The sequence below is a fragment of the Antedon mediterranea genome, chromosome 4 (genome assembly GCF_964355755.1).
Source record: "Antedon mediterranea chromosome 4, ecAntMedi1.1, whole genome shotgun sequence".
Classification (NCBI taxonomy): Eukaryota; Metazoa; Echinodermata; class Crinoidea; order Comatulida; family Antedonidae; genus Antedon; species Antedon mediterranea.
Genome location: NC_092673.1, coordinates 32,334,400 through 32,355,569, shown reverse-complemented (window position 1 = coordinate 32,355,569; position 21,170 = coordinate 32,334,400). Strand labels below are relative to the sequence as shown.

General features: G+C 34.5%; 2 protein-coding genes across 6 annotated transcripts; one reads left to right on the top strand and one right to left on the bottom strand.

The window, feature by feature from the left end:
• Positions 1–461: 461 nt before the first annotated feature.
• Positions 462–18,092, bottom strand: LOC140047322 (sarcosine dehydrogenase, mitochondrial-like). Of its 4 annotated transcripts, none has more exons than XM_072092271.1 (17): positions 18,079–18,092; positions 13,705–14,045; positions 13,042–13,220; positions 12,511–12,690; positions 12,165–12,288; positions 11,546–11,751; positions 10,348–10,477; positions 9,965–10,142; positions 9,390–9,531; positions 8,751–8,834; positions 8,355–8,468; positions 4,468–4,606; positions 3,627–3,737; positions 3,178–3,325; positions 2,405–2,661; positions 1,831–1,999; positions 462–1,432 (listed from the first exon to the last, which is right to left on the bottom strand). In XM_072092271.1, the coding sequence occupies exons 2-17, from the start codon at positions 14,009–14,011 to the stop codon at positions 1,171–1,173; spliced, it is 2,730 nt and encodes a 909-aa protein (XP_071948372.1). In that variant the 5' UTR covers positions 14,012–14,045; positions 18,079–18,092; the 3' UTR covers positions 462–1,170. The 4 variants fall into 4 exon arrangements, with proteins under 4 accessions (XP_071948372.1, XP_071948371.1, XP_071948370.1 ...); XM_072092270.1 differs by lacking the exon at positions 18,079–18,092 and adding an exon at positions 14,418–14,554; XM_072092269.1 differs by lacking the exon at positions 18,079–18,092 and adding an exon at positions 14,445–14,554.
• On the top strand, positions 15,465–20,652 carry LOC140047324 (uncharacterized). Of its 2 annotated transcripts, XM_072092274.1 has the most exons (9): positions 15,465–15,595; positions 15,922–16,104; positions 16,207–16,270; positions 16,612–16,713; positions 17,465–17,617; positions 17,703–17,830; positions 17,951–18,051; positions 18,273–18,414; positions 19,523–20,651. In XM_072092274.1, the coding sequence occupies exons 2-9, from the start codon at positions 15,970–15,972 to the stop codon at positions 19,670–19,672; spliced, it is 975 nt and encodes a 324-aa protein (XP_071948375.1). In that variant the 5' UTR covers positions 15,465–15,595; positions 15,922–15,969; the 3' UTR covers positions 19,673–20,651. The 2 variants fall into 2 exon arrangements, with proteins under 2 accessions (XP_071948375.1, XP_071948376.1); XM_072092275.1 differs by lacking the exon at positions 16,207–16,270 and having other exon boundaries at positions 15,922–16,168; positions 19,523–20,652.
• Positions 20,653–21,170: the final 518 nt, after the last annotated feature.

Here is a 21,170-nt window from a genome sequence, read left to right as displayed (position 1 = left end):
TATATCGGATCATCATGTTCATTTACTGTATACTCCAACTTACCCAAACATATGACACTATTATATATGGAATGGATACCATATTTACTGATCACTGAAACATTAACATAACTTACTAATACTATATAGTTATTAAATACATATCTTAGATTGTTAAACTTGTAAAATAATGTACTGTAGTTAAAATAAAAAATATAGTGTAGGAAAATTAATATAGTTACATTTTGTACAAAGTAAATATACTTATCAATAAACGCATTGTATTTCACCCCCAACAAATTTGGTGTGTGTTAAATTATACCAAACTAAAAATCTATAATGGAGATCAAAATACTGTATACAGGTTTTTCCTTCCCTTACATACAGCTGTATAACACAGGGGACAAACGCCCTTCTGTTCTCTCTTGTGTATGAAATAATGTGTACCCTGTATTGTAATCATGAGATATCCAATAAAACATGTGCAATGGCCACTAAAAGTGTTGTAAATCTTTATTCTCTTTGAGGAAATAAACTGTTTTTAAACATTATTATTAAAATAATTAAATTATTAATAATCAGTTAATATTTTCATAATACTGGCAGAAAAATAGCTTATTAATTATTTTGAAAGAATCACTACTTTCCCTGAGGTCTACATAAAATTATGTTTGTTGTGTTGCACTGTTTGTACAGTGTCAAAATATTACAAAACAGAGGCATACTGTACTGGTTGTACCATCGATTGTGAGAAAGTGGCCTTTTAAAAAAATTCCGAAAAGAAATAGACAACTTAATATAACAAAACCCATACCACCAACATCCCACGCCTATAATGAAACCTATTAATATTTTAATTATTTTATAGTAGTTATTATATTTTTTTACTTTTTTCTTTTCATTTAAAATTGTTTTCTACAAATTTTTCATGATGCTTTGTTTAAATTGTTGTCCATAATGTTTTTTTTCTACTTTATTTTTTATTAGTGATGCATGAAAATCGTTGAATAACCATAAGGTAGGCGGAGGTAAGGTTAGCTACCGTGAGCTTCAATTTTTAAAATATTGTTTATCCTATGTACTTTCCATATGTGCTTATACGTGCTATGCCATTTAAGAAATCGGCAAGTTTATATTAAAATAGCTTATTGTTTTATCAATTTGTGGGTGACAATTTATTATAATCATCAATTAATAATTTCCTTTAACTCTATTATTTTCTGCATCGAATGGCGATTTCATGTGAATTTTAGCTGCAAATTTAATTCCCATCTTCTCGATGGCATATTTTCCTTCCCTGAGGAATTTAGCAGTGACTGTTTTTCCATCAGGATGCGTCACATATCCATACGCTAAACTTTTTCCTATGGCGAATCCGTAATCAGCACGGCGGATGAATCCGACGATTTGATCATTCCTCCATATAGCCTCGAAACCAAGTAGAGCCTCGTGACTGAAAAAGAATTTATATAGCTTATTTAGTCTTGGTTCGAGACATTATTTAATGCCTTTCACACCTGCTCCGGCATGGTTCTGGTCAAACTGGTCAAAATCAAATCAAATTTCAATGTTTCGTTTTGACGCGGCTATACGCATAGCGATTGGTGCATATCATTTAAATTTGTATGAAAGACCCTTTAATAATATTTTTTGAATAAAAAATGGGTTGCTTGAATCCCTTCTACTTTCTCACTTGACAATTGTGTTGTGTACAATTATTTACTAATTGAAAAAGGTATTGTTTGGTCAACCAAAAGACTTCGCCCCACCCACACATCCTGTCGGTCTATTGTTTATTTTCTTGCTCAACTTTACTTAGTAGTCCAAGATAAGATGGTAAACTACACTTACTCATCAATTGTGAAGCAAGCTAGCCTTCGTTTCAGCCCGCCTTCTTTCTGTTTTTCCAAAGCTTCCCTACCTAGAAATGGGACATCGGACTTAAGTTTACAAGTGAAGGCGAGACCGCCCTCTAGTGGTGTGTCATCTGGTCGGATGTCTGCATGCCAATGCCTGTAACCTACAACAACAAGATACAATATTAGTAATGTAATTATGTTTAAGTTCAAAAGAGGTTGAATTTAAACAATACTAGTTAACCCACTGGGCTAAACTGGAAGAGTTACCTCTTTAAAGATGGTTGAAATAAAAAATACAGGTGGTCATTCAATAAAGGGAGCCATTTAGTACAGATATCCTGTTAATACAGGTGTCCCTGTAATACAGGCTTCCATATAAGACATCCCTTTAATACAGGCACCCTTTATTACAGGTGTCCCTTTAATACAGGATTCCGTTTAATACAGGATTCCATTAATATAGGCATCTCTTTAAATTAACATGTGGCCATTTAATACAGGTGTCCCTTTAACATAGGCATCCCTTTATTACAGATAGCCTTTTAATGCAGATGTCCCTTTCATACCTTTTTCAATGCTAAGCGAATCAATTGCCCTGTAGCCTGCGTTAACAATCCCATGATCTGCACCAGCAGCCATAACAGCGTTGTATACTTCAACTGATACATCATTGTCCATGTGTAACTCCCAGCCTAGCTCACCCACAAATGATAGCCGCATAGCACGCACTGTATGCTTGCCAATTTTTATCATTTGCTGGGTGGAAAATGGGAAGTTTTCATTGCTCAGATCTGTGTTGGTCAGAGCTTGGAGAACTGCACGGCTGTTTGTAACATATAAATGTTTGTTAATTATTTTTATTTTATGTTACATTACACAGCAGATGTCTAGATATATATATCTATATCATATAAACAAGGCAATCTAACAACAGGACACTGAGCTCGTCTTGCCGAGATATGAACTTGTGTAACAGTCATTTGATGTTATGTCTGCAACAAATACCAACAGTACTGTACTATGTAACATTTTCTCTGTGCCGTGCGGTGTCTGTTAAGGGGCGTGGAACTGATTGTGTCACAGCCACATATAGGAGCTCCAGAGCTCAGCATTGTTGTTGGATTGCCTTGATATAAACAACAACAATACATATTACTGAACCACTTTGGGGAGAGTATCCATTTTAGCGATTTAAAAAAACAATATATTGCTATAAATCAAAAGGTTTCGAATGGTTACAAATTCATATACAAATATTGCAAACAGAATCTTCACAATAATTCATAAAGACTTTCCAAACAAATGTAATGTATAATTATTAATTAAATACAGCAGATACCTTTTTGGACCTTGTATACTTATCATACACATATCTTCACTGTGATCTAATAGTTGACAATTAAAGCCTTTATCTTGTATTGCTGTTAGTATATGTTGCTTTCCCTGCTCCGCTGCACCCCCACCAACAGCAACATAAAAACCACGCCCTGAACAAATTTAAAACAGATTAATGTGAATTATACTACAGTAAAACCTTTATTAAGGGGATATCTTTGGAACCCAGCAAACTTTCCCCTTAATTGATTTGTTCCCTGAATAGGGGTTGTCTGTTACTAGTGTTAAAACATATACAGTATTGTGAATCATTTGTTTCATAAGTGTGTTCCCTATAATACGTGTCTCCCAAATGAGGTGTTTTACTGTATGTGAATTATATACTAATTATCCCAATAAAATTGAACAGTATAAAGTATTTTGATTTGAGATAATAAAAGTCCAATTTCCAACCTTCAAATTGTGGTTCGACTGGACTCCCATCACCAGATTCAATCATACTAACTGTTAGATCGCCCTCAACGCCCCCACGTTTATTTAACATACATGTATAAACAGTTGAACCTACAAAAAAAACAAATTCAATCCTGACTTTCTAAACAAAATTAATTACAAAATCATCATCACTTTTCGCACATACTGTAGAAAAATCGCAAAATATGGTTTAGCCAACAAATTGGTATTTTAAAGTCAACAAATACAGTATTACTATGCGAGCGATATGGAGAATTATTATCGATTTTTAAGTCAGTTCGTTGGTATAATATATTTAAATTGGGTTGATTGCTCTGTGTTTAAGTGTTTTTAACTGATGTTGACAAATTCAAAAAAAAAAAAAAAACAGATTCAATCAGACCAGAAATATTTAAATAATAGTATGGTGTTGTTAACACTGGTTTAGATAATCTCAATATAATCAAGGTAGTAATTTTTTCTATTGAGGGTAGAATTTAAGCGGAGTTGGCAGGGGCGCCGCCATAGCTATACAATCGGCACAGGTTCAAGACCTCCTCGACCATTGTTGCGATGGTAGACCAAATCTTCTCGAACAAGGACTTAAAATTGGAGGTCCAGTGTACATATCTAGCTCATGTGCACTTTAAAGAACATAGTACATCTTTCGGAAGAGTAGGGGGTTACCCCAGTGTACTGGTCCTTTCAGCCCCTGTTGTCGCAACACGACACAAAGGGACCCTTGGGGTGAAGAAAGTTGCCGTCACACCTGTGCACACTACAGCCCAGTTAGCTGCAAGTCAGAGGTTATTCCCTCATTTTAGCATTTAGCATGCAGTACCTTCATTTTTGGTCATATCATTTGAGAATATCCAATCAGCAGCTGCCTGTGAATCTGGTCCAGTCAGGTAAAACTTTCCAAAGTAAGACATGTTGAACACAGCAACGTCATTTCGACAACTTAAACATTCCTTGCCAATCTAAGAACAAAACATAAATAAACTGTACTTGGAAAAAACTACATTTGAACATTATCCACCTTCTTAGATCCTTTTCACCAAATAGGCTGAGTTTTTTTAACATTTTCTTCAAATTTTTGCTATTGCATGCATCCATACTGTCATGAGGTATCAGAATGAACGGAACTATACTAGGACGTTTTCATAATCTTATTTTTTACACACTTTTGTTACCTGAAATAAATGTTTTTCCTGTTACAAGCACAGTATAAAACTATTTAATATGTATACAGTATCCCAAGCAATGCAATTATTTTAATTCAACCCTAATGATGATATTAATTGTGAAATATTGAATCCTGTCAAGATGGAATGAATTTCATTACTTAGTTGAGTACAGTATATTATTATATATTTGTCCTTGTCAACATACAGTATTATTGATTGATTGATGTGTGTGTGTTATATATTTGTCCTTGTCAACATACAGTATTATTGATTGATTGATGTGTGCATGTTATATATTTGTCCTTGTCTACATACAGTATTATTGATTGATTGATGTGTGCATGTTATATATTTGTCCTTGTCTACATACAGTATTATTGATTGATTGATGTGTGCGTGTTATATATTTGTCCTTGTCAACATACAGTATTATTGATTGATTGATGTGTGCATGTTATATATTTGTCCTTGTCTACATACAGTATTATTGATTGATTGATGTGTGCGTGTTATATATTTGTCCTTGTCAACATACAGTATTATTGATTGATTGATGTGTGCATGTTATATATTTGTCCTTGTCTACATACAGTATTATTGATTGATTGATGTGTGCGTGTTATATATTTGTCCTTGTCAACATACAGTATTATTGATTGATTGATGTGTGCGTGTTATATATTTGTCCTTGTCAACATACAGTATTATTGATTGATTGATGTGTGCGTGTTATATATTTGTCCTTGTCAACATACAGTATTATTGATTGATTGATGTGTGCGTGTTATATATTTGTCCTTGTCAACATACAGTATTATTGATTGATTGATGTGTGCGTGTTATATATTTGTCCTTGTCTACATACAGTATTATTGATTGATTGATGTGTGCGTGTTATATATCTGTCCTTGTCTACATACAGTATTATTGATTGATTGATGTGTGCGTGTTATATATTTGTCCTTGTCTACATACAGTATTATTGATTGATTGATGTGTGCGTGTTATATATTTGTCCTTGTCTACATACAGTATTATTGATTGATTGATGTGTGCGTGTTATATATTTGTCCTTGTCTACATACAGTATTATTGATTGATTGATGTGTGCGTGTTATATATTTGTCCTTGTCAACATACAGTATTATTGATTGATTGATGTGTGCGTGTTATATATTTGTCCTTGTCTACATACAGTATTATTGATTGATTGATGTGTGCGTGTTATATATTTGTCCTTGTCTACATACAGTATTATTGATTGATTGATGTGTGCATGTTATATATTTGTCCTTGTCTACATACAGTATTATTGATTGATTGATGTGTGCGTGTTATATATTTGTCCTTGTCTACATACAGTATTATTGATTGATTGATGTGTGCGTGTTATATATTTGTCCTTGTCTACATACAGTATTATTGATTGATTGATGTGTGCGTGTTATATATTTGTCCTTGTCTACATACAGTATTATTGATTGATTGATGTGTGCGTGTTATATATTTGTCCTTGTCTACATACAGTATTATTGATTGATTGATGTGTGCGTGTTATATATCTGTCCTTGTCTACATACAGTATTATTGATTGATTGATGTGTGCATGTTATATATTTGTCCTTGTCAACATACAGTATTATTGATTGATTGATGTGTGCGTGTTATATATTTGTCCTTGTCAACATACAGTATTATTGATTGATTGATGTGTGCGTGTTATATATTTGTCCTTGTCTACATACAGTATTATTGATTGATTGATGTGTGCGTGTTATATATTTGTCCTTGTCAACATACAGTATTATTGATTGATTGATGTGTGTGTGTTATATATTTGTCCTTGTCAACATTCAGTATTATTGATTGATTGATGTGCGTGTTATATATTTGTCCTTGTCTACATACAGTATTATTGATTGATTGATTGATGTGTGTGTGTTATATATTTGTCCTTGTCAATATACAGTATTATTGATTGATTGATGTGTGCGTGTTATATATTTGTCCTTGTCAACATACAGTATTATTGATTGATTGATGTGTGCGTGTTATATATTTGTCCTTGTCAACATACAGTATTATTGATTGATTGATTGATGTGTGTGTGTTATATATTTGTCCTTGTCAACATACAGTATTATTGATTGATTGATGTGTGCGTGTTATATATTTGTCCTTGTCAACATACAGTATTATTGATTGATTGATGTGTGCGTGTTATATATTTGTCCTTGTCAACATACAGTATTATTGATTGATTGATGTGTGCGTGTTATATATTTGTCCTTGTCTACATACAGTATTATTGATTGATTGATTGATGTGTGCGTGTTATATATTTGTCCTTGTCAACATACAGTATTATTGATTGATTGATGTGTGCGTGTTATATATTTGTCCTTGTCAACATACAGTATTATTGATTGATTGATTGATGTGTGCGTGTTATATATTTGTCCTTGTCAACATACAGTATTATTGATTGATTGATTGATGTGTGCGTGTTATATATTTGTCCTTGTCTACATACAGTATTATTGATTGATTGATTGATGTGTGTGTGTTATATATTTGTCCTTGTCAACATACAGTATTATTGATTGATTGATGTGTGCGTGTTATATATTTGTCCTTGTCAACATACAGTATTATTGATTGATTGATGTGTGCGTGTTATATATTTGTCCTTGTCAATATACAGTATTATTGATTGATTGATGTGTGTGTGTTATATATTTGTCCTTGTCAACATACAGTATTATTGATTGATTGATGTGTGCGTGTTATATATTTGTCCTTGTCAACATACAGTATTATTGATTGATTGATGTGTGCGTGTTATATATTTGTCCTTGTCAACATACAGTATTATTGATTGATTGATGTGTGCATGTTATATATTTGTCCTTGTCAACATACAGTATTATTGATTGATTGATGTGTGCGTGTTATATATTTGTCCTTGTCAACATACAGTATTATTGATTGATTGATGTGTGCATGTTATATATTTGTCCTTGTCAACATACAGTATTATTGATTGATTGATGTGTGCGTGTTATATATTTGTCCTTGTCAACATACAGTATTATTGATTGATTGATGTGCGTGTTATATATTTGTCCTTGTCAACATACAGTATTATTGATTGATTGATGTGTGCGTGTTATATATTTGTCCTTGTCAACATACAGTATTATTGATTGATTGATGTGTGTCTGTATACTATGTATTATTCTAATACAGTACTAACAACTATCTGACAATGATAATAAAGAGGTAATCGACAATTCAAGAAGATTTATAAATAATGCTATTGAACTTAAACCTAACTGAACTTAAATACTATTATACACATACACACTTCACATACAGTATTATAAAACACCTAAATAAATTCCTATAATTTGATTGGACGATTTTGGGTCACATAGCGTGCAATAGTACGCACTTTTGAATCTGGGGCTTTCTTTTTCATCATAATATGTTGGAACAAAATTCATTTTAAAACAATCAAATAAAGTAATGTTGTTTTTACCTTATCATGGTGTTTAGGAAAGTCATATGTGTACTCGTCGCTAAGCAACTTGCCATATGCATAATCTTTGTTTGCTTCGATACCATAGTAACCATAATAATCATAAGGTTTTAACTGAAATAAATAGTTAAACATATAAAAAATATTTGTATTATACAAACTTGTAATTTAGTTAAATGCTCAGGCCATTTAAGCCAAGACAACTTTTGATTCCCATCCAGCCATTCGCACCCAGTTAACATGTTAAAACAGCTTTTTTTGGTGGCAACAAATGTGTTTTTAAACCAATTTCTTTGCAAATGCCGGAACTCTTTCAATATATGGCTCTGGGTCATTTTTTTTATTGAGGGCAGTATATTTTTTTTATTAAACGACAGGGTTATAACTATTATTTACCGGTGCTGGAGATTCAAGATTGAACCAGCCAGGTCTTTCCCATCCGTGACGTTCTTGATACAAACAGCCAGCATCTTCAAGTACCTGCAAGTATCCAGTAGTCAATGATAATAATTAACATGTATGTTAAGGCAATAATCACATTTTGATGATGTATTAATTCATTATTTATGATAATTATAGTCTAGTAGAATATGGTAGACTAGCCATCTGCATACCGAGAAATGACAACAATGTTTGTTAATAAATGAACTGTCATTTTTTTTTTATCCATATTGATAATTCATTCGAAAAATTCTATGTTAAAAGAGAGAGCTGCTGTGTATTTGTTTGTTATACACATTTTGTGCTACTGTACTGCGCACACACACACAAGTGGTGTAGACCAGACCAATTTTGTCTAGGCCTACAGTACAATTTATTAGTAGAGGTTGTTACACCCTGTGTTGTTACACCCTGTGTTGTTACACCCTGTGTTGTTACACCCTGTGTTGTTACACCCTGTGTTGTTTACACCCTGTGTTGTTACACCCTGTGTTGTTACATTCTGTAGAGGGCGAAAAGTAACAAAATCTCCTAATTTAAATAACTTTATAAGATAAAATATAATTTCACTCCGGTCTTCATTACAAAGCGTACCTTGTGGAGGGCGTCCTTTCTCAGACCACGGCTTGCAAGCGGTTCGTCATGCGGAAAATACATTGCGTAATTTTTAGCATAAGCCTCATGACTTCTTTCTTTAATCCATTTTTGGTTATCAGTCACAGAACTTGGAAAACGTCTTGAGTAAAAATAAAATTATATAAAATAATGCAAAGTTCTTAAAATGTTGTGGCCAATGTGTGGAATTGATTGAAATGACAATTTCACATATGCAAAGGGACAAAGGTTACCGCAATAAAGGGACAATCTGTAGTACAATAGCAGACATAAAGCTCTATTATCTACACTCTCAAACTTTATGTGACAACAAAATGTGATGTCATATCACCACCATATTTGGGCACATCACACCTTATTTGTTAAAGTAGTTTGATAGTGTAGACAGAGGTGAATTTTTACTAGCATGCCCACAGATATGTTTCCAGTAACTTTAATTTAAGGATTTAAAACTATAGTAAGAGAGTTTGTCAGGGAGTCTAGATTTTGGGATTCTACACAAGCAAACTCACAGTTTGCAAACAAAATGTTTCCTAGTAGGCTTTCAATCTTACCTGATATCAAAGGAGTACATATCAATGGTAGGCCTACCATTCACAATCCACTCAGCAAGCTGCCAACCTGCACCACCACTTAACATCATACCAGAGCTGTTAAATCCACAGTTTAAATAAAAGCCTCTCACCTCTGGGCTCTCACCAATAAGGGCTTTGTGGTCGGCTGTGAAAGATTCTATTTAAGAGACAAGTAAAGTAAACTTAATATTTTCCTTAATATTTAAGACCATCACTGGCCTTGCCATTGATGTGTGGAGCACTGGTGGAGTCAAGGTAAACCAATGTATCCCTATGTTGGTGTAGGATGCTTTTTTGTGTTGATCTCATCCATGAAAGAACCAAATGAACTTATGTAAAACATAAAAAGCAATGGTAGTTACCTGGTCCACACACGGTAGATTTGACACCAGTTTGCTCAATGACGGGAACTCTGTTTATGGCGCCATCTATATGTACGCTGAATACATCCCAGTCAAGTTCAAATAATGAAAATGCAAATTCATTCTCAACCTTCAAATGGATATGAAAAATTGTCACAAAAGCAAAATCATATTCAGTGTTAGGAAAAAACTACTGCAAGTATGCAGCCATTCTACCATCTCCCAGGCAAACAGTCACCTGGCAAGGAACTGGCCACCTGTAAGGTCATTCTGCGACCTACAAGGTGACCCGGCCACCTGCAAGGTTATCTGGCCATCTGCAAGGTGTAGGTAGTACAGACATCTGGGGCGGATTGCTATAAGCGGTCTATAACCGGTCTTAGCGCTTAGCTGGCTATAATTCGTGACGTAGCAAGTAGTCTAACATTATAGACCATTGCTATACCGCGGTCTAACCTGTAAACGGTCTTTAAAATTAAAGCCTACTCGAAGGAGTCTTAAAACAGTCTTAAACCTCTCTTTTTGTTGCTTTTACGTATTATTTATCGTCAAAGACAACCAATAGAACGAGTTTTAAGTGTTAAATCAAATAATAACGGTGATTTTATTCTTATATAGCCCTAGAATAGATTTTCTTGCGTAGAAATGTACGTACTGTCATGATTGTGAATTGAACAAGCGTGACGAACATTACCTTATTTGGTATTTTACGCGCAAAGTACGCCCTCAATTTGTTACTTTACACGGTCTTATCTAAGACTGTTTTATAGCAATGGTCTAACAGGGGTGGCTTTAGTAAGACCGTCTATCAGATAAAGCCGGCTTTAATCGGGGAGTTAAGACCATTAGTTAAGACTGTTTTATAGCAATCCGCCCCTGCTATTTAAAGTACCTGTATTATTGTGATCACTAGCTGAATACTGGCAGTGCACAATAGTTGGGCTATATGAAACTTTGAAAGATACTGTAGACTTTCCTTAAGTTCTGTCTACACTATCAAACTAGTTCGACAAAAATGGGATGTGCCCAAATATGGTAGTGATATTCTTAAATATGGTAGTGATATGACATTATGTCCTTATTTTGATAGTGTAGACAGAGCTTTAGGAGCTTAGAGTTTGGGATAGGAGAAAATTCATTTGGTGTCACATAGTGTATCTTTGTTATGCTTTATCTATGCAAGTAGTGTGAAACAAACCTTATCCCAGAAAAGTGGGTTTGGCTCATAGCCACCAATTGAAAGTCCATCTCCTTGGAGTTTTAGATAAACAGAGGCATCATGGTCCCTAACGTTTGGCATATTTTGAATCCCCTCGATTCGTTCAGACACGATGTATGCGTGCCGCATAGCAAGCAGGGGTACGTTTACACCTGCCATTGCTCCAATGTATGGGCTCCACGCACCTGCAAGGAAAATCCAGGATCCTGGTTACAATTACTTATTTGGTGACCTTTCTTTGATTTCACCAAGTTTTCATATACTATACAGTAGGTACCATTGTTTCATAAGTAAAGGCAGGTAGAGGAGAGCTGTATCTTGTTGTGCAGCTGTAGCTTGGTGGTTAACATGCTTGCTTTCCAATAACAAAATCCAGTGTTCAATTCTGACCTAGTACCTTGGTCATAACTCACTCCTCTTTATACTACACTCACACAAATGAGAGTAAGTTAAAAGCAAATATACTTTATCTATCCAACAAGTTACCTGAAGTTAGGTGTCTTTAAACATAGAAAAATGAATAAAAATACAACCATAACCAAATATCTAAATACCTATTAAAGATGATTAAAGACGATTTATATGAATAACTTTTTACCACAGGCATTCACGACAGTATTTGTACGTATCATCCCTGCGTCAGTCTCAACCCCTTGAACACGTCGAGTTCCCATGTCGTCTTCTGTAACTTTTATACCCGTCACATTGCAGTTCAGAACCACCTAAATATAAAAATAAACTTGAATAGATACAGTAGATGAACTAAGGCCGTGTTTCCAAAGCTAAAACACAAATTTTTTTAACAAATCAGGTAATCAAGATTCACAGGCAGTTTATCGGTTAATTTTTATCGGTTAATTTTTGGCTGCTGAAAGTGAAACACAGCTTTAGTGTTTTTAATCTCCCAATTGTGTAAAAAAAACATTTATTTTTTAATACTGTACCTTAGCTCCACTTTTTGTAGCAGCTCGTGACAAAGCCGTGCAGTAACCTGCTGGATCCATAGTACCATCACCTGGACTATAGAGGGCGCCGTGCATATCACCAACGTTCATAAGCGGGTACAAGTCTTTCGTTTCTTCTGGACTAAGAACATGTGACTCAATACCTAATGCCTTTCCCAACTAGAAAATTAAAAAAACATTTATTATTGATTGTAAATCAAAAATATGCTGGGCTTGCAGAAACAGTTTTCCTCGGTCCCGGAGTGTAAGTAAGTATAAATAGTTGGTCCTGAAGCAACCTAGTCAAATAAAAAAAGATTACTACGATGTTTTGCATCTGTTGAGGAATACAACTGTATAGACCAATCTCAATTAAATGTTTGATTATTTCGGCCGCTATATGTTTTGGCCACCAAGAAATTGGGAGGGCAATCAAATCTCAGACACTGGTTGCCCGGACTCTGGTTGGCCTGAGGGCAAACAGTGGCTGAGATTTTAATCTATTCAGACGCGCTTTCCAAATACACTTACTGTCATCATGCGTTTATATTCATCCAATCTTTCTTTGTTAGATGCTATAAATATACCACCGTTTTCTATCCAACCAGGGTTGATCCCAGTCTCTTCTTCCAGTACATCTCGTATCAAAGTTCTCGTGTAATTTTGTAGGATTGTGTCAGTGTCGTTAGGTCGTAACCGCCATAGTAAACCTGTTAATGTAAATAAATGAGTTTTAGTAATGCCATTCCATCAACAAACAATGCAAGTTTCAGTAAAAACAAAGGTTATTAATATAATAGACTGGAGTTGTATCTTGGTGATTAAATGTTCGGCTACCGATCCCATGTTCAAATCTTGTCAGATGTCAGTCTCTCAAAGACCTCTTCTTTAAGATTTTTTGTTTATGTAGAGCATCTTGTATATATGTTTTGTCAGTGGACAGGACTGCAACTTTTAAAGCTCTGTCTACACTATCAAACTTTATGTGATTAAAAAAAGGGGTTGTGTCCATATATGGACATGATGATGTCATATCACTACCATATTTGGGCACATCACACTTCTTTTGTCAAACTAGTTTGATAGTGTAGACAGAGCTTAATAAATATATATAAGAATTCATGTATGGTTATCCTCAAGTTGGCAAAAATATAAAACCATGTATGTTTATTCTAAATTGTCCCAAAAACTTGCCTGCAGTATGCCAAGTTGTCCCCGCTGTTAATTGGTCTCGTTCTATCAGAACAACATTTTTTACTCCTAATTTTGTCAAGTGGTATAATGTACTGCAACCTACAGCTCCACCCCCTATGACAACCACATCAGCTTCTGCGGGGACAGAGTTCGGAGCAGTGGTAGTTTCTGATTTAAGAGTCTTGTAGGGAACCTCACTTCCTACATCACTGCCTGCTGTACTACTATACAAACATGAGGGTACATTTCGTTGGACAGATTTAACATGTCTGGCAGTTAGCAGGGATCTGATTATTAACTGGTTCATTATGGTGTGCCAAAAACTTCAGGAAAACAAAAACCTGTAATAATAAGACTATAGAATTAGTGCATGGGAAATTGTAATTTTTTTTTTTTTAAATAGGGCCGCGGGAGGTGGCCGAGTGTTACAAACATGTCATGGATGGGAAGCCATATTCAGCCAACACTGGCAGCCAAGACAGTGGTTTATAACCGATACAGTACAATTGATATACAAAAATGTGTTTTGCAGCCTGCATAGGCTACACACTAGTAGCCTCATCCATATCTTTCCTGCTGCCCTGGATGACCGTTGTAATGTGGGTCTGTCCGTGTGCACAGTGTACAATATACACAAGTGACAAGTTCAGGTGGCTAGCTATATTTAATTAGCAATCCTTGATTCCTAGACATAAGTTTATTTATTTTAGTACCCAATTTGTGCACTCCTATATACATACTTAAGACTGTCTCTATTCAAATCATAGGCTAGCCTAGGCCTAGTTGTGAAACTTAAAATGAAATACACCAAACCACCATGAGTTGTTGATACTCAGTCAACACACAGCTAGTACTAATTTGTAGAATGTACCATTCTCTGAATGGGGGAAAACATTTTTTACAAATCATGCGTAGGCCCAACTTTCCACTGATACAAAACACATCGGGAAACACATTGATTATTTTAAAGGTATATATTTTTCCTAAATAAAAACTACTGCAAACTCTTTATGTTTTGTCAATTTTAAGTCTTAAGTTTTGCGCATGCTGTTCTGAGATCAGTGATCAGCAGATATTTTGAAATTTCCAGAAACGCGCGTACACACGTCACGCATACGGAATCACCCAACTCCCCACACCGTGAACTTACTGGTGACATTTATGTAGTACAGTAGGAGTGTACACTTGATATTATGTACTACTGTACTGAGAAAGTATAAAAAATAAATACAGTATTTTTGGGAGAAAGAAAAAAAAACACCCCTTATTCGAAAATGGATAGGTTTATTGTGATTTCTCAAAATGTAAACCAGTTTTCACCAGCGTGCACTGACTGTATTTATCCAGTATCAAGGCAATCTGTGCCCGATGTACGTGGCGAATCGAAATTACATTCATATAATGAATTGCACTTCGAAAAAAAAATGAGATTAACAATAACATATCTGCCGCATGGATGGATGGATAAGTACAATCAACTGAGTGTACACCGATTAGTGTTACAGTTAGCTAATTTCTTTCTACTGTATTAGTATTGTTGTATCTATTTATTGAAAATAAAAATCAATAAATACAATATTAAGATTTTATTGAATATTTCTTTTACATTTTGCGAATGAACAAATCAATTACAAATCTAATCAGAAGATCTGCTGATGAGCAGCATCAGGGGGAGGAGCAGACTGCGCGGAATGAATCGGATGCGCGCGGAGAGGAGGTGTGTCTGTTCAATTAAATGACGTCATTCCGGATGTTTTGACGACACATCAGACTTTGTTTGAGTGTTCAGTCAGCCATTTTTCGTTATTTTGACTCCTATCTTAAACTAATTAAAAATAACCCTAAAATGATAATGAAACACTGATTGTCTGATTTATAATTGTAATAAGCTGTAAGTAATTTAGATTTCTTGCGTTGATTAGAAGGTATTCAATTGCTCATGGCTAAACCAGAGAGTAGCAGAGAGAGAATAGCCTCACGTCACCTCGTCTATATAGCACACAGCAAATCACATCTCTCTACACGGAAGAAACCACCTGCTGCTGGACCTTGTTGATGTCCTCCCTGTTAGCAGTGTAGACTAACCTGGCCTAGGCCTAGTTAGGACGCTTTGAATTTACTCAAATGTAGCTGGTTAGACTTAAAATTTGTATATGGCTTGGAGAAAATATATACTCTGGGCAATTGTTGAATTGTATATTGTTCTTTTCTGATCAGGTGGTATACGATTCGTTGATTGATAGAAAATCAAAATTGTGTTAAAACATGATGAAACGACTATCAAAGCGGCTGTCTTCTGCATTGTTTGGTGAAGATACCGGCACTGTTCATCCTAAAGGCTCTGCTGTAGAGATGCATGAAAAAGTATTTGTTTCAATTTTGCCTAATGAAACATTGAAGGTTTGTTTGTCACTCTCGGAATTTATTGTCACCAGTATTATTCCTTTCCAAAAACTTACTTACTGTAAGTATTATTGTTTTTAAAATGTTTTTTTTTTGCAGATACCAGTGCCTGAATCCAGAATGCTGGTTGAAGATTTAGTTGTAGAAGTTTGCAAATACTTGGGTATATATGACTTTCAGTGTTGCTGGACCTAGACCTAGAACCACCTACCCTTGAACATTAAACACACATCATTATTGAGTCACTTTAAGTCACTACTCAAAACTCACCTTTTCTGATTTTTTACAGTGCCATGAGCAATGAATGTTGGATTGGCGCTATATAAATCGAACGATTGATTGATAAATATTTAGAGTTTTAATGCTATTAGGTCCACACTTTATGTTTTAATAAGGTCTACTCTTTGTCTTTTGAATAAGGTCTATCTTGTGTCTGATAAGTTTCATGTAGTATTTGAATAAGGTTTATGTTTGAATAATTAAGTAAATTCTGAATTTCTATAGGTATTGGTAAACAGTATTCAAGAAAGTTTGCCTTGTTTCAAGCGTCTTCAAATTCATTTATGAAACTTAAAAGAACTGAATATGTTACCTCTGATACAAAAGGTGAGTTTGTAGGTTCTTATTAATAATAATAATGTTTAATTACAAATAAATTAAATAAATTTCTGTTTATTAATTTATATTCCTGTCACTAAAATGTATTGTGGTAGAGGCTTTCCTGTAACAACACTATCTAAAGCTTTTTCATTTATAACACCTGATTGGCAGTGGGTGGAGCTTAACCTGAAAAGTAGCTGAAGCTTTAACTAAAAAGTAGCCGGAACTCGGCCTGAAAAGTAGGTGGAGCTTAACCTGAAAAGTAACTGAAGCTTTAACTAAAAAGTAGCCGGAACTCGGCCTGAAAAGTAGGTGGAGCTTAACCTGAAAAGTAACTGAAGCTTTAACTAAAAAGTAGCCGGAACTCGGCCTGAAAAGTAGGTGGAGCTTAACCTGAAAAGTAACTGAAGCTTTAACTAAAAAGTAGCCGGAACTCGGCCTGAAAAGTAGGTGGAGCTTAACCTGAAAAGTAACTGAAGCTTTAACTAAAAAGTAGCCGGAACTCGGCCTGAAAAGTAGGTGGAGTTTAACCTGAAAAATAGGTGAAGCTTAACCTGAAAAAGTAGATGGAGCTTAACCTGAAAAGTAGGTGGAGCTTAACCTGAAAAGTAGGTGGAGCTTAACCTGAAAAGTAGGTGGAGCTTAACCTGAAAAAGTAGGTGGAGCATAACCTGAAGTGGAAAGTGCTATTTTTGTTATAAATTATTAACTTTAATTGAAAATTAATTTAACTGGAAAATGTTATATTTTGTCACAGGATTGGCACTTAGAAAATGGTGCTTTGATCTAGAAGATGAAAAAGAACTCATGGAAATAGAGGGTGCTCTGCCTCTTTTATACCATCAAGCCAAACATGACATTGGTACTGGAAAGCTACAACCAGATGATAGTACTAAATCTAAGCTTGAAGGTATAGCATCATCAATAATATCAAATGGAAACAAGTATTAATTCTTATGTATTTCCAGCATGACAATAAGTTTATTCTTTTTCAGAATTAATTATCCCAAAATCAGAGACGTATCATCAATATCTTAGTATATGTCAAGAAATTGACGACTATTTTGCAGTTGAGTTCAAAGGTTGTGACGTTAGTCAAGAGGTCAAGATAAAGTCACTTCAAGTTAGTTTAAATATGTTGTTTATATTTGTGTCAACAGAAAAACATTAACAAATAGAGGGCTCACCAACATAAGTGATGTACATCACCAATGATGATTTAATGTTTGTGTTGTCTTTTCAGCTGAGACCAGGAACAACTTTTTCAGTTGTTTTGTTTGATAGAGGAATAAGGTTACGTATCGACAATGCAGACTATCTTATATCATGGAGAAAAATATTAAGGTAGGCTAGATACTCTAATATACTTACCAAATGATGACTCCTGCAATAGAACATAATTTAATAAAGAAAATGGAGTAACTTGTTGTCAGCCATAGTTGATAAACTTAACAACCTTAAAAAGAACATAATAAAGTTATGTGAATTTACGTATTGGTTGGTTTAAAGGTCATAACCTTAGTCAGCACTTGCTATATCTGTTTGGGTTGTTTAATGAATTTCAGTTGGACACGTGTAGAAGACGAAAAGAGAATTGAATTTGAAGTGTACTCACCTAGTGAGGATAGTTACAGTACCTTATCAGTAGAGACAGTAGAAGCGCATTACATGTTGGCTGTCCTTATGGAACTAATTAAACATTTACAGGTAAATTGAAGATTTAATCAGTAATACCTATTGTAAATTATGAAAAAGGTGTTGTGCAGTGCTAGACTTGAATTGTCCCCTTATTAGGTGTTGGCCATAGTGTTGAAATATAATACAGTATACAGCCCCTTGTTCGTGACACAAAAGTATCCCTTTAATAGAGGTGTATCTTTAATTTGTGTCCCTTAATAGTAGGTGTCCTTTGATATGTGTCCCTTTAATAGAGGTGTATCTTTAATTTGTGTCCCTTAATAATAGGTGTCCTTTGATATGTGTCCCTTTAATAGGTGTCCTTTGATATGTGTCCCTTTAATAGAGGTGTATCTTTAATTTGTGTCCCTTAATAATAGGTGTCCTTTGATATGTGTCCCTTTAATAGAGGTGTATCTTTAATTTGTGTCCCTTAATAATAGGTGTCCTTTGATATGTGTCCCTTTAATAGGTGTCCTTTGATATGTGTCCCTTTAATAGAGGTGTATCTTTAATTTGTGTCCCTTAATAATAGGTGTCCTTTGATATGTGTCCCTTTAATAGGGGTGTATCTTTAATTTGTGTCCCTTTAATAGGTGTCCTTTGATATGTGTCCCTTTAATAGAGGTGTATCTTTAATTTGTGTCCCTTTAATAGGTGTCCTTTGATATGTATCCCTTTAATAGAGGTGTATCTTTAATTTGTGTCCCTTTAATAGGTGTCCTTTGATATGTATCCCTTTAATAGAGGTGTATCTTTAATTTGTGTCCCTTAATAATAGGTGTCCTTTGATATGTGTCCCTTTAATAGAGGTGTATCTTTAATTTGTGTCCCTTAATAATAGGTGTCCTTTGATATGTGTCCCTTTAATAGAGGTGTATCTTTAATTTGTGTCCCTTAATAATAGGTGTCCTTTGATATGTGTCCCTTTAATAGGTGTCCTTTGATATGTGTCCCTTTAATAGAGGTGTATCTTTAATTTGTGTCCCTTTAATAGGTGTCCTTTGATATGTGTCCCTTTAATAGAGGTGTATCTTTAATTTGTGTCCCTTAATAATAGGTGTCCTTTGATATGTGTCCCTTTAATAGGTGTTCTACTGTACATTAATTCAACATGTGTTTAATTTTTTTTTGTTAGGATGTGTTAGATGGCCCTATGTTTGAGACTTCAGATCTGGTCATAGACTCAAATGGTAAGGTTGCAAAATGGAAAAATGTTTTGTTTTCTGTGCGTCGGTTCAATGCAGAAAATGAACTAGCAACTAAGTATGAGGACCTTACGAGCTAAAGACACATGCACAAGAAACTTTAACATGTTATCAGGTAGAATGGTTTTCTAAGTCACTGGTCAAGCACCGGACAAACCAGCAAACGATACTTAAAATGTAAAGAGGGAGATTGCAATAAAGATTCTGAATTTTCGGATTTCCTAGCTATAGCAGAGGCAGTAAGTACCACGGTCCCAAGACGACTGCTTGTTTCATATCTTATTCCCACCGGTTCCTTCCCGTTTCTCCATGTATCCATAATCATTTGCAATTCATGTATTTCCCTACACAAACAGTACTTATTCACAGTTTTGAGACAAATCAAAGCCCTTCAACGCTGGGTTGCATTGGGCTGCCCATGTCTGAGGCCCCTTAAGCTATAGGGCCCTGTGTTTAGCCAATGAGTGCTCTAGCCAATTCGCCACTGCTATGAATTCTTCGGAATGTCAACCTGACATGTTTAGACGGTTTATAACATGGTTGATTTTTAAACCTGTAGATATGAGGTGCTTTCCACTTAAAATACAGCTTTCTTATGGTATTCAAGAGTATTTGATTGTTAGCCAGAGAGTATTTAAGTTAGTAGCAACACTTTCTTCAGGCTAAATGATGCAGTAAATGCATGTGTCTATCTGCTAAATGAATACAAATGGTCCCGGTATGGAGGTATGATATTTATTAATGCAGCTGTGTGCATATGCTGTAAAAGCCTTTTTTCTTAAATCTGTCAGGTAAGAGCGACTTCCCTGAATTTGTAATCAACTTTTGTATTCAATTATATATAATTATTTTAATAATCTACAAATGTGTATATAATGAAATTATTACCTTAAATTGCAAATATATGAAAGTGCAATTATGAAGATAATTTTGTTTTATATATTCTAAAGTTTTTCTTTGTTATAATTTTGTACATAGTATTTTTATAGGTAAGAACAAGACATATACTTGGCACTATATTATTTATGCTGTGATTTTAACATTTTAAATAAATTATTATTCAGCTACTTGTATAACTACATTTTGCAATTTTTATTTGATTAATTTTACAAATCATTACCTTCATAGTTTTTATGAGGTTTTCACGCTGCTGCTTTAGCCCGCTACGTCCCAGGAGGATGACTCATTAAAAAATCGAAAGTAAAGCAGCAGTATATCTAAGGTTGACAGTTTTGCTAAAATGTATACTCGACTTTCATTTATAGGTACCACCAAAAAACGTCTGGAAAAGAGTCTAACAGTTGAATGACAAATCCCAAAGCATTTGTGGTATTTATGAGTCCCATGATATTATATAATTCACTGTCAGATGATACTTCACACTTGAATGAACTATCTAGGCATGATGAAGTGACCACCAGACTTGACCTTAGCAATAAAATAAACTAAAGTGACTGATATGAAACACAGACTCTGTAACAAAAAAATAATATTTGTTCACACATAAAAAAAGAAAAGAAACGTTTAATTATAACTCAAAAACCATTGTCTGACAGACAATTACATTTTTTTCAGGTA